We start from the raw sequence: 15,663 nt of genomic DNA, 5'->3' as shown, positions 1-15,663 counted from the left end.
TGGGGGGGGGGGGGGGGGGGGGGGGTTCTGGCTTGAAATAATGCATCAGATCAATTCAACCTCATCCTTTGCGAGGATGAGCCTAAGAAAGTTCAAGGTGGTGCATAGGGCACATATGACTCCGGCCCATATGAGTAGACTCTTGAGGATATATGAAGGAAATGTGGGAATGGGCCAACGAACCACACTTTTTTGGGAGTGTACAAAGTTGGGGGTATTTCTGAGCAGTGGTTTTCGAGATCCTGTCAGACATAGTGGGCAGGGAGGAGGTTGCAGCATCATTTGGTGGCGATTTTTGGCATTTCAAATTTGCAGGAGCTGCTGGAGAGGAAGGGGGCTGATGTTGTGGCCTTCGCCTCTGATTGCCCGGCAGCGAATCCTACAGAGTTGGAGGTCGGCAGTGCTGCCTGGGGTCTCGGTGTGGTTGGGGGATTTGTACGAATTTTTAACACTGGAGAAGATCAAGATCACTCTCAGGGAGTCGGGTTGAGAGGAGAAAAGTAGAAAATTGACAAACTGTTTGAATCATATTTATATTGAGATGTTGGATGTGTATGTTACTGATTGTGTTTGGAATAAAACATATATTTTTTAAAAACACTTTTGATACCTCAACCAATCTCAGCCAAGGGACCTTTAAGAATAATATTTTTCAATCGCATTTCAAACACCACTCGTATCTCAAGTTTATTTACTTTTGCCTATACAATGATCACTGCATTAACTGAAGTGCGTGAAACGTTTTGGGTCTGACGGACATTAAAAGTGCTCTGTAGATGCTTCTTCAATGTGGTAATTTAGCAGGCTAAAATATTGATGTTAAAAACTAGTTACCTTTTTGAACTTCCTACACAAGTTGCCAAAAAAAAATCAGACAGCGAGACATGACATTTTGTCTCACAGTAATTAGAAAGCAAAGGCAGACACTCGAGTCACTTTCCTGCACTTGACTACCTTAAAAAGGGAAGATGCATCAATTAATATATTGATTGAAAATGATACAAACCTCTCCCAAAGGCTTTAATGTTGCAATATTGTAGGTGGCTGGGTCACGTTCCACTAAACAAGTTTCTGTAAGCGCTAATACTCTCTTTACTGGATCCTAGGGAAAAAGAGAAATGTAGGCAGAAATTAAACCAGTTGTATTTCCCATGCATGCAAGTAAGGAAGTGATATTTGTGGTTCTCAGCAATAACTTTAAAACCACAAGCCAGAGAGGAGAGAGACCACAGCCCTAGGTTGAAGAATACACTACATTTTCAACAAAATCTTTCTGGGCTGCAAACATTGCTCTGGCAGTTTACAATCAACTCCTCAACCTGGTGTCTTAAAAGTAACTTACCCGATGCCTATTTGCAATCTTCTGCACAATGAATTCTGCTAGCGAGGTAATGGATTCATCGTTGCTGTATTTTCCAAAGCGGTGATTCTGGTACAAATCAAACTCAAATGGTTCTTTCCTGATGCGCAGAGATATACCAATAAAGTTGCCTGCATGATCGATTGCACTTTTGATGATCTCGTCCTTTTGCTCAGATGCAAAAAGGTGCTGGAATTTCAACAGGAGACACTGACTCAGAAGGAATCAACCATACAGTAAGCGTAACCTCTTGCATGGGTATCAACTTACAATCCTGTAATCCCCTTAACGGCAGAGAGCAACCCAAGGTACATCATAAGGACGTTATCAGATAAAATTTGACACCAAGCTATAAATGATATAAAAAGGACAGACAATCAAAGGTTTGGTCACAGCGATAGCTTCTAAGATAAAAAGGCAGAGAGATTTTAGGGAGGAATCCTAGAGTTTAGGGCCTAGACGGCAGAAAGAGCTGTCACAAAGGGGGGGAAGGATTAGGGGGAGGGAGAACTGTGCACATGGGTTCGTGGAGGGTGCTATCTCTCTCTTTTTTGTTTTTTTTTCTTTTTCTTTGTTTTTGTTCTTTCCTTTAGTTTGAAGTTGCTCTTGAAGCTTTGGGGGGGGGGGGGGGGTATTGTTCATGGGGTGTTACCGCGGTTGTATGTTAATAGAGTTAAGATGTTTATATTTAATTAGTTAAGATCGACAGAGGTGGTGTTGCAGAACTAGGCTTCAACACACATGCAATCTGACATGCGCTTTTAGATCATGTCACCGAGGGTCGGCACGTAGGAGGGTGGATCTACATGCGAATCCAGAGACAAGTGTAGAAATAGGAGACTGCATTGCAGGGAATTCTCTGGCTGGGGAATTGATAAGAACAGAATCACGAAGGCTGTCCAACTTAACTGGACAGCAGGCAAGGATGGCGTGGTCAACCATGCCAAAGGCCGCAGATTGGATACCATGCACCACTGTCAATTGGGACTTTGATATAGGTGAGTTTAGTATGGTGGGAGGGATGGAAACCTGCGGTACTAACGTGAGAGTTGTATGAAAGATAGACACAGATTTAGGATACCAGAAAAGGGAGCTACATTGTCAGCAATTTAGTGAGATTTAGAATAGACAAAGGAGGTGGTGATATCATAAACAAAATGAGCTCATGGAGCACATCAGGGGGGGATGGGAGAGAGATGAGAAGCCAGGAGGGCAATGAGGAATTATGTTTTGGCGGACTGAGTGAAGGGAGGAATGCAGCAGATGCAGCTAAAGGAATAATCACAATTTTAGAAGTCACCCATGAGGCTCTTTGGACTTGATGTTTTAGTTGAGGGTGGAGAGGACAGGGCGTTAAGACATTAGTTAGGGTGAAAAATAACCTGGAGGTATTGCTAATTCAGATTAGTGAGCTGCTTCAACTACAGTGTGGGACCAGATAGTGATTTATGTGGTCCAGCCTGATCAGGCGATGAATGCCAAAACCAATTTCCCACCGTAAACGTACACAATAGTGTCCTTTAGACCTGGGGGAGTGGAGATTGGGCCATACCACATGGAAAAAACCCGGATGGGACAAAAACATCAAAGCGAGAGGTGAGAATTCAACTGAACAGATTGGAGGCTACACAAATATTGAGCTGAGTGTCTAGGGACAGGCAGCTGGGGAATTTGAAATCTGTGTTGTCAGTAACTTTGGGAAGATTATTTTCCAGAGAAAACACAGCAGGAAGTGGGGTTGAGCAGGGAAAAGGATACGCCTGAAGAGAGTTACAAAAAAAGTGATCAGGTACCACCTGATCTGTGATTGAGAAAGGAGAGAATACATGAGGTGGTAAAGCCAAACGACCACGACTAGGATTGGATTGGATTTGTTTATTGTCACATGCACCGAGGTGCAGTGAAAAGTATTGTTCTGCGTGCAGCTCAGACAGATCATTCGTGCATGAAAAAAAATACACAATGTACATTACATACACAGACATCGGGTGAAGCATACAGTAGTACTACTCAGTAGCCAGGGTCATTTCGGAGTCTGGTAACAGCAATGAAGCTGTTTTTGAATCTGTTAGTGTGTTCTCTCCGACTTTTGTATATCCTGCCAGGTGGAAGAAGTTGGAAGAGTGAATAAGCTGGTGGGAGGGGCCTTTGATTATTCTAGAGTTATGACTAACAGAGGGAGCGGTTTAAGGGAGGGCAGGAAAGAGCGAACTCAAAAGGAGGGCAGAGGTGATTTGAGATTGAAGTTGAAATCACGGAGGGTGGAAAATGACTAAGCACAGAAGTTGAAATTTGAAGCCAAGAAAACAGTGGATGCTCCAAGTGGTCAGATACTCAACCAATTACTATATATGGAGAGTTTTCATTTCCAACATAATATTAAACTGCCCCAAAAAATAACATTTTCATTGTTAAAGAAACCACTTCTCCAAAAATTGAGATTAGACGGATTAATTCATAAATAAGCACTTTACTGCAAATACAAGCAAATTTATTTAAAACTTACCAAATTGAAAAAAACTTACCAATCGACTAAATCCTCCGTGAATTATACAAAACCCTCCCTGATAATCGGAGAGTTCCGCAAACCCTTCAATGTTTTTGTAGTCGTAGGAACAGAGAATTTTATTAGTTGAAGGATCAATCTGATCTATCCCTCCGGGTGTAACTTCAAGGACCACCGACTTTCTAGTATCAGTCCAATGGTGCTTGTAACAGTTAAAGCGCTAAAGAGAAACGAAGAAATGTTTTAAAAATTCTTAATTTTAATAAAATTGTAATTGACCAGTCGCTAATATCATGCACGGGACATCAGGATGCAAGCAATGATACCAAGTTTTGAAAGAAATCAAAGCAGCCAGTCATGTGTTGCTAGTTTAACCGATAGAATGACAGTAAATGCATTGTATATGTACATGTAGGACATGCAACCTCATCATACCGAGACTGCAAACAGTAACAATTCCATTTTGAACACTAATCCACCCTTATTTGCTCAAGGGCCCAACGAATGTCAATTTGTTAAGCAGTTCACAGCATGGATTTTACTACAAAGAAACAAATCATCAATAGAACAAAAGGCACATAGCCCCCAGTCTTTTTACACCATCAATTGAGCCAAACTCAGATCCAGACACGTGATAGAACATAGAACAGAGTGCAGGAGGCCATTCCACCCATCGAGCCTGCACCGACCCACTTAAGCCTTCACTTCCACCCTATCCCCGTAACCCAATAACCCCTATTTCATTTCATTACCTTTTTGGACACGGAGGGCAATTTAGCATGGCCAATCCACCTAACCTGCACGTCTTTGGGGTCACAGTGCTATCCACTTGTGCTACTGTGCTGCCCACAAATGAGATGAAAGAGGTGTATCCAATACACTGCATTTCCCAAGTGCACATGATTGACACCAGCTCACTGCACCAGGCAGCAATGTTGGAGATCAGGTCAGGACAGGATATGGAAGAAGGGAGTGATTAATGGTAATAGAGGAAGGAGATAACATTTAGGGTAGTTAAGCAATTTCAGATGTTAATTGAGCTAGTGTATTTACAGTATTTTCTGCTTTTATTTTATTTGACTGGTACAAGTTTAGACAAAAGTACTTTAAAACAGCCCAAACGTAGCCATAAAAACAGAAAGCGCTCAAAATATTCAGCAGCATCTATGGAGAGAGGAACAGATCTCAAGTGTTCAGTCGAATAGGACTCTCCTTCAGAACCCAGAAAAAATATATTAATGACAAGTTTAGATTTCAGAGTAAAAGATCTGGTGACCTAGAAGGTTGAACCAACACTTCAGAATCTTCTTTCCAATTAAAGTTTCTGTTTACGATTTTGCTCATGGTATTTTACAATGATGTTCAACTACACTAGAAACCATTAAAAATTCATAGCGGGTTAAGATTTCTGAATGAGAACGTCTGGCAACTGACCTTTCCAGAGATTTTCCCCTCCGAAAACTCCGTTCTGAAGCGCTGTGTAATGAAAACAATGTTGCATAAGTTGTTTGGCAAAAGAAATATAGTAGGCAATTTTTCACCGAGACTAAAAAAATATGTGCATCAACATGGCATTCTATAGTTGATATTTGCATTTTAGTAGCTCAGCAAATATATCAAGTGACACAGCAGACAGATCCCATGTTTAAACCAGGTCTGGCAGCAGCTACGGGGAGAAAAACAGAGTTAACGTTTCAGATCACTGAAAGGTCATCAACCTGAAACATTTAACACTGTTTCTCTCTCCAGAGATGCTACCAGACCAGCTGAACATTGCAGCACTTGCACTGTTTTTATTATTTCAAGATTCCCAGTATCTGCAGTATTTTATTTTTGTCCCAGCTTTGAACCCACGTCTGTGCCAAATAAACTGATCAGTGATTGGACATGGCAATTGGTGCTAGAATCTGACAAAGTGTGTGCAAAGAAAACAATAAACAGGGCTCCTATTCCCGATCACTAAACCGGAAATCTCCTAGAAGTCCACATGTGTGGATCAAGAGTGGAAAACGGATCATGTTTCATTCAGGTAATAGCTGGCACATTTTGATGCATGTTCTTAGAGTAAGATTATGTACCAATATTCTCCTATTTTTTTAAATGAACAAAATAGCTCCCCTGCTTTCCCAACCCTTCATTTATTTTAGAAGTAGAGCATCTTTAAATGGCAGCCAGATTTACTGCAAGTCAGTTCCAAAGACTCTATCAGGCAATAAAAGCTGCTAATTACATCAACACAAAACCTTTTACCATCTGGTTAGGCCCCAGCCGGAATACTGTGCGCAGTGCTGGTCACGACACTATAGAAAGGAAGTGATTGCACTGGAGAGGGTGCAGAGGAGATTAATCAGGATGTTGCCTTGGGCTGGATAGTTTCAGTTATCAAGAGAGACTGGATAGGCTGGGGTTGTTTTCCATGAAGCAAAGGTGTCTGAGGGGGGACCTGATTGAGGTGTATAAAATTATGAGGAACACAGATAGGGTGGACAGGAGATACCTTTTCCCCTTAAGGGAGGGGTCAAGAACCATGGGACATAGATTTACGGTACAAAGAAAAAGAAAAGTATAGCACAGGATTAGGCCCTTCGGCCCTCCAAGCCTGTGCCAACCATACTGCCCGTCTATACTAAAATCTTCTACCCTTCCGGGGTCTGTATCCCTCTATTCCCATCCTATTCATGTATGTCGTCAAGATGCCCCTTAAACGTCACTATCGTCCCTGCTTCCACCACCTCCTCCGGCAGCGAGTTCCAGGCACCCACTACCCTCTGTGTAAAAAAAGTTACCTTGTACATCTCCTCTAAACCTTGCCCCTCGCACCTTAAACCTATGCCCCCTAGTAATTGACCCCCTCTACCCTTGGAAAAAGCCTCTGACTATCCACTCTGTCTATGCCCCTCATAATTTTGTAGACCCCTATCAGGTCGCCCCTCAACCTCAGTCGTTCCAGCGAGAACAAACCAAATTTATTCAACCGCTCCTCATAGCTAATGCCCTCTATACCAGGCAACATCCTGGTAAATCTCTTCTGCACCCTCTCTAAAGCCTCCACATCCTTCTGGTAGTGTGGCGACCAGAATTGAACACTATACTCCAAGTGTGGCCTAACTAAGGTTCTATACAGCTACAACATGACTTGCCAATTTTTATTCTCAGTGCCCCGGTCAATGAAGGCAAGCATGCAGTATGCCTTCTTGACTACCTTCTCCACCTGTGTTGCCCCTTTCAGTGACCTGTGGACCTGTACACCTAGATTTCTTTGACTGTCAATACTCTGGAGGGTTCTACCATTCACTGTATATTCCCTACCTGCATTAGACCTTCCAAAATGCATTACCTCACATTTGTCCTGATTAAACTCCGTCTGCCATCTCTCCACACAAGTCTCCAAACGATCTAAATCCTGCTGTATCCTCTGACAGTGCTCATCACTACCCGCAATTCCACCTACCTGTGTGTCGTCCGCAAACTTACTAATCAGACCAGTGACATTTTCCTCCAAATCATTTATATATACTACAAACAGCAACGGTCCCAGCACTGATCCCTGCGGAACACCACTAGTCACAGCCCTCCAATTAGAAAAGCACCCTTCCATTGCTACTGTGCCTTCTTTGACCTAGTTCTGTATCCATCGTGCCAGCTCACCCCTGATCCCGTGTGACTTCACCTTTTGTACAAGCCTACCATGAGGGACCTTGTCAAAGGCCTTACTGAAGTCCATATAGAAAACATCCACTGCCGTACCTGCATCAATCATCTTTGTGACCTCCTCGAAAAACTCTATCAAGTTAGTGAGACACGACCTCCCCTTCACAAAACCGTGCTGCCTCTCGCCAATACGTCTATTTGCTTCTTCGAAGAATTCTCTCCAGTAATTTCCCTACCACTGGCATAAGGCTCACCGGCCTGTAGTTCCCTGGATTATCCTTGCTACCCTTCTTAAACAAAGGAACAACATTGGCTATTCTCCAGTCCTCCGAGACATCACCTGAAGATAGTGAGGATGCAAAGATTTCTGTCAAGGCCTCAGCAATTTCCTCTCTAGCCTCCTTCAGTATTCTGGGGTAAATCCCATCCGGCCCTGGGGACTTATCTACCTTAATATTTTTCAAGATGCCCAACACCTCGTCTTTTTGGATCTCAATGTGACCCAGGCTATCTACACACCCTTCTCCAGACTCAACATCCATCAATTTCTTCTCTTTGGTGAATACTGATGCAAAGTATTAATTTAGCACCTCACCCATTTCAATTTGGTTCCACACATAGATTCCCTCGCCTGTCCTTCAGTGGGCCAGCCCTTTCCCTGGCTACCCTCCTGCTTTTTATGTACGCGTAAAAAGCCTTGGGATTTTCCTTAACCCTATTTGCCACTGACTTTCGTGACCTCTTTTAGCCCTCCTGACTCCTTGCTCAAGTTCCTTCCTACTTTCCTTATATTCCACACAGCCTTCTTGCCCGGACAAATGCCTCCCTTTTCTTTTTGACGAGGCCTACAATATCTCTCGTTATCCAAGGTTCCCGAAATTTGCCGTATTTATCCTTTTTCTGCACAGGAACATGCCGGTCCTGAATCCCTTTCAAATGCCATCACCCTAGGACCACTCTTATCCTTGTCCATCAGCACTTTAAAACTTACTGAATTGTGGTCACTGTTCCCGAAATGCTCCCCTACTGAAACTTCTACCACCTGGCCGGGCTCATTCCCCAATACCAGGTCCAGGACAGCCCCTTCCCTGGTTGGCAGGAGGTTTAGAGGAGATGGGGGGAAACCATTTCACCCAAAGGGTGGTTGGAATCTGGAATGCATTGCCTGAAAGGGTACATTAATTTAGATCAGCACTTCATAGTTTCATAGAATTTACAGTGCAGGAGGCCATTCGGCCCATCGAGTCTGCACCAGCTCTTGGAAAGAGCAACCTATCCAAGGTTAACACCCACCCTATCCCCATAACCCAGCAACCCCACCCAACACTAAGGGCAATTTTGGTCACTAAGGGCAATTTATCATGGCCAATCCACCTAACCTGCACATCTTTGGACTCTGGGAGGAAACCGGAGCACCCGGAGGAAACCCACGCACACACGGGGAGGATGTGCAGACTCCGCACAGACAGTGACCCAAGCCGGAATCGAACCTGGGACTCTGGAGCTGTGAAGCAGTTGTGCTATCCACAATGCTACCGTGCTTGCCATTGCATAAAACACTACGGACCAAGTACTGGAAAATGGGGGTAGAATAGTTACATGGTTGGCTCGGGCGCAATGGGCCAAAGGACCACTTTTCTGTGCTGTAAAACTATGATAGGGCAGCACGGTAGCACAGTGACTTCACAGCTCCAGGGTTCCAGGTTCAATTCCCAGCTTGGGTCACTGTCTTGTGCAGAGTTTGCACGTTCTCCCAGTGTCTGCTTGGGTTTCCTCCCACAGTCCAAAGGATGTGCAGGTTAGATGGATTGGCCATATCTTTTTATTAAAACAGTAAAAAATATATACAAGGCCAAACGGTACAAACACAAATTTTGTGATGGAGAAACAGAGTACCCTCCCCTCAGTACAGGGAGGGGCGGTTGGATACTCTGATTATTAAAGCAGTTCACAACACATTTCTACAAAAAACACAGTAAAAGCACTAAACTTTGCGCTGGAGAGACCACATACCCTCGCCTCTGTACCAACAGAAGAGAAAGGAATGGGGGTGGTGGGGAAGAGGGGGAGTCAGGGTGTTGGTGGAGGGGGCCCAATAGGACAATGCCTGAACTATCAAGGAGGCAGAAAGAAAAAAGAACCTTCAATTATGATGTGCCAGATTCCAGGAGTACCCCAGAGATGGTGAGGGGCAAGAGTGTCAGGCACGAGTGACCCCTGCACCCCACTGCAGAGAGCCTCAGGTGCACCCTGCTCTCCCAACACTGGGTGCCTGTGCTAAATTGCCCCTTAATTGGAAAAAATGAATTGGGCACAAAAAGAAATATGCTGTATTTAGTGGCACACGAATACAGCTGTGACAGCTACTCACTGGTCACAATTTAAGACTCATTAACATTCTTGGTGCGAACTTCCGGTGACGGCGGGCGGGAGGCAGCCGCGCAATGGAGGGCTCCCGTTCGGGAACGGCATTTTCGGGGCTTTAAGCCCGGTCCCAGGGTCCACGGAGGCGGCAAAAGCAGGGAGAAGGTACAGTGAAGGAAAATGTTGAGGGCGAGCAAAAAAACGGCCTTACAAAAAACAGCTGAAGGTCCGTCGGGGAGTGGAAAGGTCACCGCGGGGTCACCAAGGAAAATGGACGCTGGAGCACCAGGGGAGGCCGCATTGCTTACGGCTGAAGAAATGACTACGGTGATGGCTGCGGAATTCGAAAGGCAGCTTACAAAATACATGGAGACAATGAGGAAGGAGATGAGGGAGGTATTGAGTGTGCTGGTGGAGGAGGCGATTTCCCCGGTGACAACAGCAGTGGTGAGCTCAGTGGCGGAGGTGTGGGAGCAAGGGGAAGCGCCGAAGGAAGTGGAGGAGACATGATTGAAGCACGGGGAAGGAGATGCGGACGGTGAGGGAGATTAACAAGGATCTGCGAGGAAAAATGGAAGATCTGGAAAACAGATCCAGGCGTCAGAATTTGAGGATTGTGGGGCTGCTCGAAAAAGAGTTGAAGGGAGTTGAAGTTGGAGGCTGTACGTGTATACCAGGACTTTACAGTGTAGCTGGTGAGGAGGTGGGCTGCTTTCAACTGGGTGAAGAGGGCACTGTACATTAGCAAGGTGCAGTGCGGCATTGTATATCCAGCGAAGCTGAGGGTGACTTACAAGCTCAAGGACTTGTATTTTGGAACGGCGGAAGCAGCGGAGGAACTTGCGAAGGCAGAAGGACTGTGGCAGAACTGAGAAATTGAGAAATGGCCATGTGCCGATGTAACCTCATGACTGTATTTTCTACTTTTTTGTTTCACTGCGTGCGGGTGTATGGGCTAAAGGAGCTAATGTTGTATATATTTGGACAAGGGAAGTGATGGGACTTTCACTCTAAATGAGAGCTCTTTGGGGTATAGGTGGATATGCGGGGTTTGTGTGCTAAATGGGGATTTCTGGGCTTTCCTAGGGCCGGGCAAGGGGGAAAGGGACCCGGGTGGGGGTCTCAACGCTGGCCAGTTTAAGTCGGCCAGTTAACGGGAGTGAGGTGGGGGGAGGGGTTGCAGCCATCGGAGCCTGGCAGAACAGGGTCAGAGTGGTCCAGCCGGGGTGGAAAGTTGGGGGGAAGGAACCAAGGTTTGGGGGGGGGGGGGGGGGGGGAGTTTTACAAGAGGCAGTGGAGGGGAAGAGTTGGGGGGGGGTTGTTTACAACTCCTGGGTATTACGTACGGTACTCATTCAGAGCTTGGATGGCATGGAGTGTGAGATGGTGGTGGTGGTTGGGGGGGGGGGGGGGAAGAAACGACTCTATGGTGACCATGGGCAGTACCGGACTCCTTTTACTTTTTCTCCTTTGTTTTTTGTTTCCACCGTGGGAGGGTTTGTTTTATTGGATGCATATATTGACAGGTGGGCCGTTGTTTGGGGTGGTGGGAGGATGGGATCATTATTATTGTTAAGGGGATTGATTTTGTATTTGTTACCGTTTACTGTCTGTGGGTGGGGTGTAAATTTTGAAGGAAAATGTGAAAATGGAGAATAAAAACAGTTTTAAAAAAAACATTCTTGGTGCTCAACAAAATGTTATGCAAACAGGTTACTGCGCCACAGTTAAGATCCAAAACTCGAACAGAAAAGATTTTGCCTTCGCAGAAACTAAAGACAGTTTTCCCCAAGCATGGCCAAATAACCTGTGTGTAATAATTATCTGCTGGATTTAGCTTGTAGTTTATAGAATATTGGATTTTCTTTGGGAACAAAGGGTTATCTAGTTCAGTAAATGTAGGTAGTTGGGAACCATGGGGTAACTTCATGTGTGGGTATAGCCATCAATGCAATTAAGCGTTGTCGTTCTTCTTGTCATAGAATCATAGAATTTACAGTGCAGAAGGAGTACATTCGGCCCATCGAGTCTACACCGGCTCTTGGAAAGAGCACCCTACCCACGGTCAACACCTCCACCCTATCCCCATAACCCAGTAACCCCACCCAACACCAAGGGCAATTTTGGACACTAAGGGCAATTTATCATGGCCAAACCACCTAACCTGCACATCACCTAACCTGCACATCTTTGGACTGTGGGATGAAACCGGAGCACCCGGAGGAAACCCACGCACACACAGGGAGGATGTGCAGACTCCGCACAGACAGTGACCCAAGCCGGAATCGAACCTGGGACCCTGGAGCTGTGAAGCAATTGCGCTATCCACAATGTTACCATGCTTCCCTAGGTATCTTTATTTTTAAGCTAATAAATATTCTTTACTAATTGTTCACACAAAAACTGGACTATTCCTCCCTGATTTGCGTATCTTTTCTCAGTGTAGCAAATTGAAAATATACACAACTTAAGAACCAGGGTTCCAAGTTCCCCTTCTGGGTTTTGGGATGCTCTTGCTTTAACATCTGCGGGGTTTTTAACATATCCCAATGGGTTTAAGTGAAGAGGGGTGGGAGAAGGCCTGTATGAGGCATAAACACACACACTACTGATCCAGCAAGAATCACTCCCTCTTCTCTAACACCTTCCGGTCTCATATGACCTTCAACATAGACAATTTTTCTGTTGGATCAATTCTCCACATCTCCTGGCTTTTCTCCATGGAAATACCTTCAGCAATACATTTCCGATATTCTATCTTTCAAAGACATTCTGAACTCACCTCACCTGCTCCTCTCCCATTCCCCCAGAAACCTGTTGCCAAACCAGATGTTAAAAGCCGATTCCACCCGTTCTACGGCAACTTGATCCCATCGAAGAATCTCTTGACTATAATTTTAGACTCCCTCCGAAATTCTCCTCCCCATTCCCGGTTTATTACCAGGACATATTTATCCTAATCTTACTCTGTACCCATTCCTATACAAGTTGAATTTGTGCATCCATTTGTCTGTGCATGTTGGCTGTTGCTTCAAACCCAGAGTCCATCACCTCAATTTCTCTTCTCTTTATCTCCTCTTGTCATCGTACCTTTCACTTCATCACTTTCAGGCACCCTGCTCTCAAAATTCCCTACCCCAATCTTTCACCACCCTGCCCAGCCCCAAGCCCTGAAATTCCTGCCCTAGACCTCTCTCTTTTAAGATGCTCCTTTAAACCGTCCTCTGATTTAAGCATTTCACCTGTCCCAACATCTCCTTCCATGGCTCATTGTCAACTTGTTTGTGAACGCATGAATGTAGTCAAAATGCTATATTAATGCAAGTTGCTGTTCTTTCTAGCACGAGAAAGCATTTGAACAAAAACTTTAGATAGTGTTTATTCGAAAGATTGTTAGACCTAATGCTTCAAAACACAGCTCAAGAGATGCCCTCAATATTGGTTAAGGGCTCTAAATATTGGTCTTGAATTGGCCATTGGAAATAAAACTTCCTCTGTGCTGAAAGACCTAGGTGAAGAAACCATCAGCAGGGCTGAAGATAATTGAAAAGAACGCAAGCATAAATCAGATTAAATCAGGAGGATTGCTAATCATCTAGATTTCAAAACAGCACAAGAAGAAAGAACGTGTACAATATACAAGCTCAGAAGGGATCTGGAATTAACTGATATAGCTTTTGCCTCCGACTCTGAAATGAGAATCTCTGATTGATATTGATACTAGTGATTTACCTGCAGTTAAATAGCAGATTACAGTACATTCTACTGTTACTTCAAAGTTGCTGTTGCTCAATTATCCATTTTGACTGAAGACATTTTTAAAGCAAATGCACAGCACAATACCACAGGAACATGAAAAACAAAGCAACTGACTGCAAATGAATGTACTGCACAAAGTTTGCAACACCGCTTTCTCAACAATTGCATGAAACCGGACGCCTAGACAGTGAAGTCACCAATCTTCTCAGCTTCGGCAAAACGTCTGCCTGAAAGCGGTGACCCAGCTAGCAAGTCAGGAGGAAAGCTTTACGTTACACCAACTTGAGCACACATGTCTGCGCCGCAGCAAATCAACAGCACAAAGCCACAAGCAAAGATACATGGGTTCCTGGCATTGTAGGCTAAGTGGAATAATGTGTTTGAGTTGTTACATCGCCGACCCTGATCCCACTCTTTTCAGGTGATTAGACACCCACAGGAAGAAAGTTATGCTTTAAGTGTGCAGCTCAGGTCCCAACTACCTCAATCTGGATCGAACTGCAATGTTAATTGGCAGCATGAGTCGGGGCTCAGTGACTGAATCCCTGACGGGACAGATCTGCAAAGGAGCTAGATTGTGGCCCACAAGAGTCCAAGCAGCTATGTTCCCAATCATCAGACATCAATTAAGAGCATACAGATTTTTCTTTACCAGTGGTTGAATTCTGGCAAACCTCAATTTTTATTCGAGATGATGCAGTCATAGACATACACATAATTAAACAAGTCAATGCACACTCGGTCTTGCTTAACCATCCAATTATGAGGCCCAATTATTCAGAAAATCCTGGATTACAGTTTCCACTTGTGACAATGGCCAAAACATTCATCTTCTGGAATCATTGCAACATCTTAAAGAAATTGTGTTCCTCCAAAGTGGGACAGCTTTAAGCGCTTTTATTTAAGCTAAATCAAGGATTGCTTAGGTTCCGGCTGGCGATTAAATCTCAAGGGCATCATTCCCAAACACATTGTTCTACAGAATGTTTGTTGATCATTGGTGAACCTAAACTTCTAAAGCTGGCGCATCAGCAGAGATCCATGAAGCTGAAGGGGTTTAAGGTAACTCAGCATGCAAAGGTCCAATTTCTGTGATGCACAGTCACAGAAATTTGGTCAAACCTCGCAACATAAACAACAGTCTTCCCTCTCTTCTGTAAGCATCAGGGGCTTCCAACTAAAGAATATCTCCCTATTAATAGAATCTTCCCTTTTCTAACTCCTATTGTCCTTATGGACCGCACAAGGTTTTACCCCATTGATCAGGCCTGCTTCAAGTAGCAATTTTACATACTCTCTCGTCAATTGCACACTTTTCTACTCCAGGCCAGACAGCCAACGCAAGCAAGTGCAACAGCATCTAAGGTGTCCCGTGTCCCCCCCCCCCCCCCCCCCCTCCTCCTCCTCTCTTTTCTTCCCCCCCCCCTCCTCCAGCTGACATAACCATGGCATCTTAAGTCACATCAGCTACACACACAAATAAATATTTACTAATTTTGCTGAATCAAATCCAGACTGGTCATTTGGTTTACCACTCGCACAGAAGCTCAAGTAAGACTTACCAGTGCCTCTGTTAGCAACTCTGTCCTGTGCTCAGTAGAAAATTTCAGGGTTTCAGATTTTTTCCCACTCCCTTTACGAAAGGTTAAGTTGAATTCGGTTCCTTGGCCTTTCCCAACAGGACCAACGCTGCAGATATCACCATAAGGCCACTACAGGGAAATGGAGTTTACCACAATTTTAAAACATTTTCTAGAGCCTGGAAACAAGTTAAACGATGTACTTGTAAGATCGTAAACTGCAGTTGCCCTCATGCTCAAAATCACAGCTACAGCATCATTCAAGAAAGAGCTTTATACTTAGAACAGGTTATGGCATTTGGAAATAAAAGTTCAGCCACCATGTGGCTCCATTAGAGTCAAGTGCTTTCCAAGGAAAGGATTTTAAAAATATCATTTTTCAGATATTGCCTGTTGTAAGCTTCTGTTGAAGAATGAAAATGCAATACAGGTCGGCTTAATTT

General features: G+C 44.4%; 1 protein-coding gene across 4 annotated transcripts in view; it reads right to left on the bottom strand.

The window, feature by feature from the left end:
* Window positions 1–15,663, bottom strand: part of LOC119965813 (dnaJ homolog subfamily C member 13) — a 138,844-nt gene that overhangs the window by 96,132 nt on the left and 27,049 nt on the right. For all 4 annotated transcript variants that reach the window (XM_038796672.1, XM_038796669.1, XM_038796670.1 and 1 more), the window contains exons 4-8: window positions 15,203–15,352; window positions 5,301–5,342; window positions 3,886–4,086; window positions 1,343–1,549; window positions 1,007–1,102 (exon numbers count right to left, since the gene is read on the bottom strand). In XM_038796672.1, coding sequence (XP_038652600.1) covers window positions 1,007–1,102; window positions 1,343–1,549; window positions 3,886–4,086; window positions 5,301–5,342; window positions 15,203–15,352 — 696 coding nt within the window. The remainder of the gene's footprint in view (window positions 1–1,006; window positions 1,103–1,342; window positions 1,550–3,885; window positions 4,087–5,300; window positions 5,343–15,202; window positions 15,353–15,663) is intronic.

Source organism: Scyliorhinus canicula, chromosome 5 (assembly GCF_902713615.1).
Source record: "Scyliorhinus canicula chromosome 5, sScyCan1.1, whole genome shotgun sequence".
In the NCBI taxonomy this organism is placed as follows: Eukaryota; Metazoa; Chordata; class Chondrichthyes; order Carcharhiniformes; family Scyliorhinidae; genus Scyliorhinus; species Scyliorhinus canicula.
This window is presented reverse-complemented; position numbering and strand designations above follow the sequence as displayed.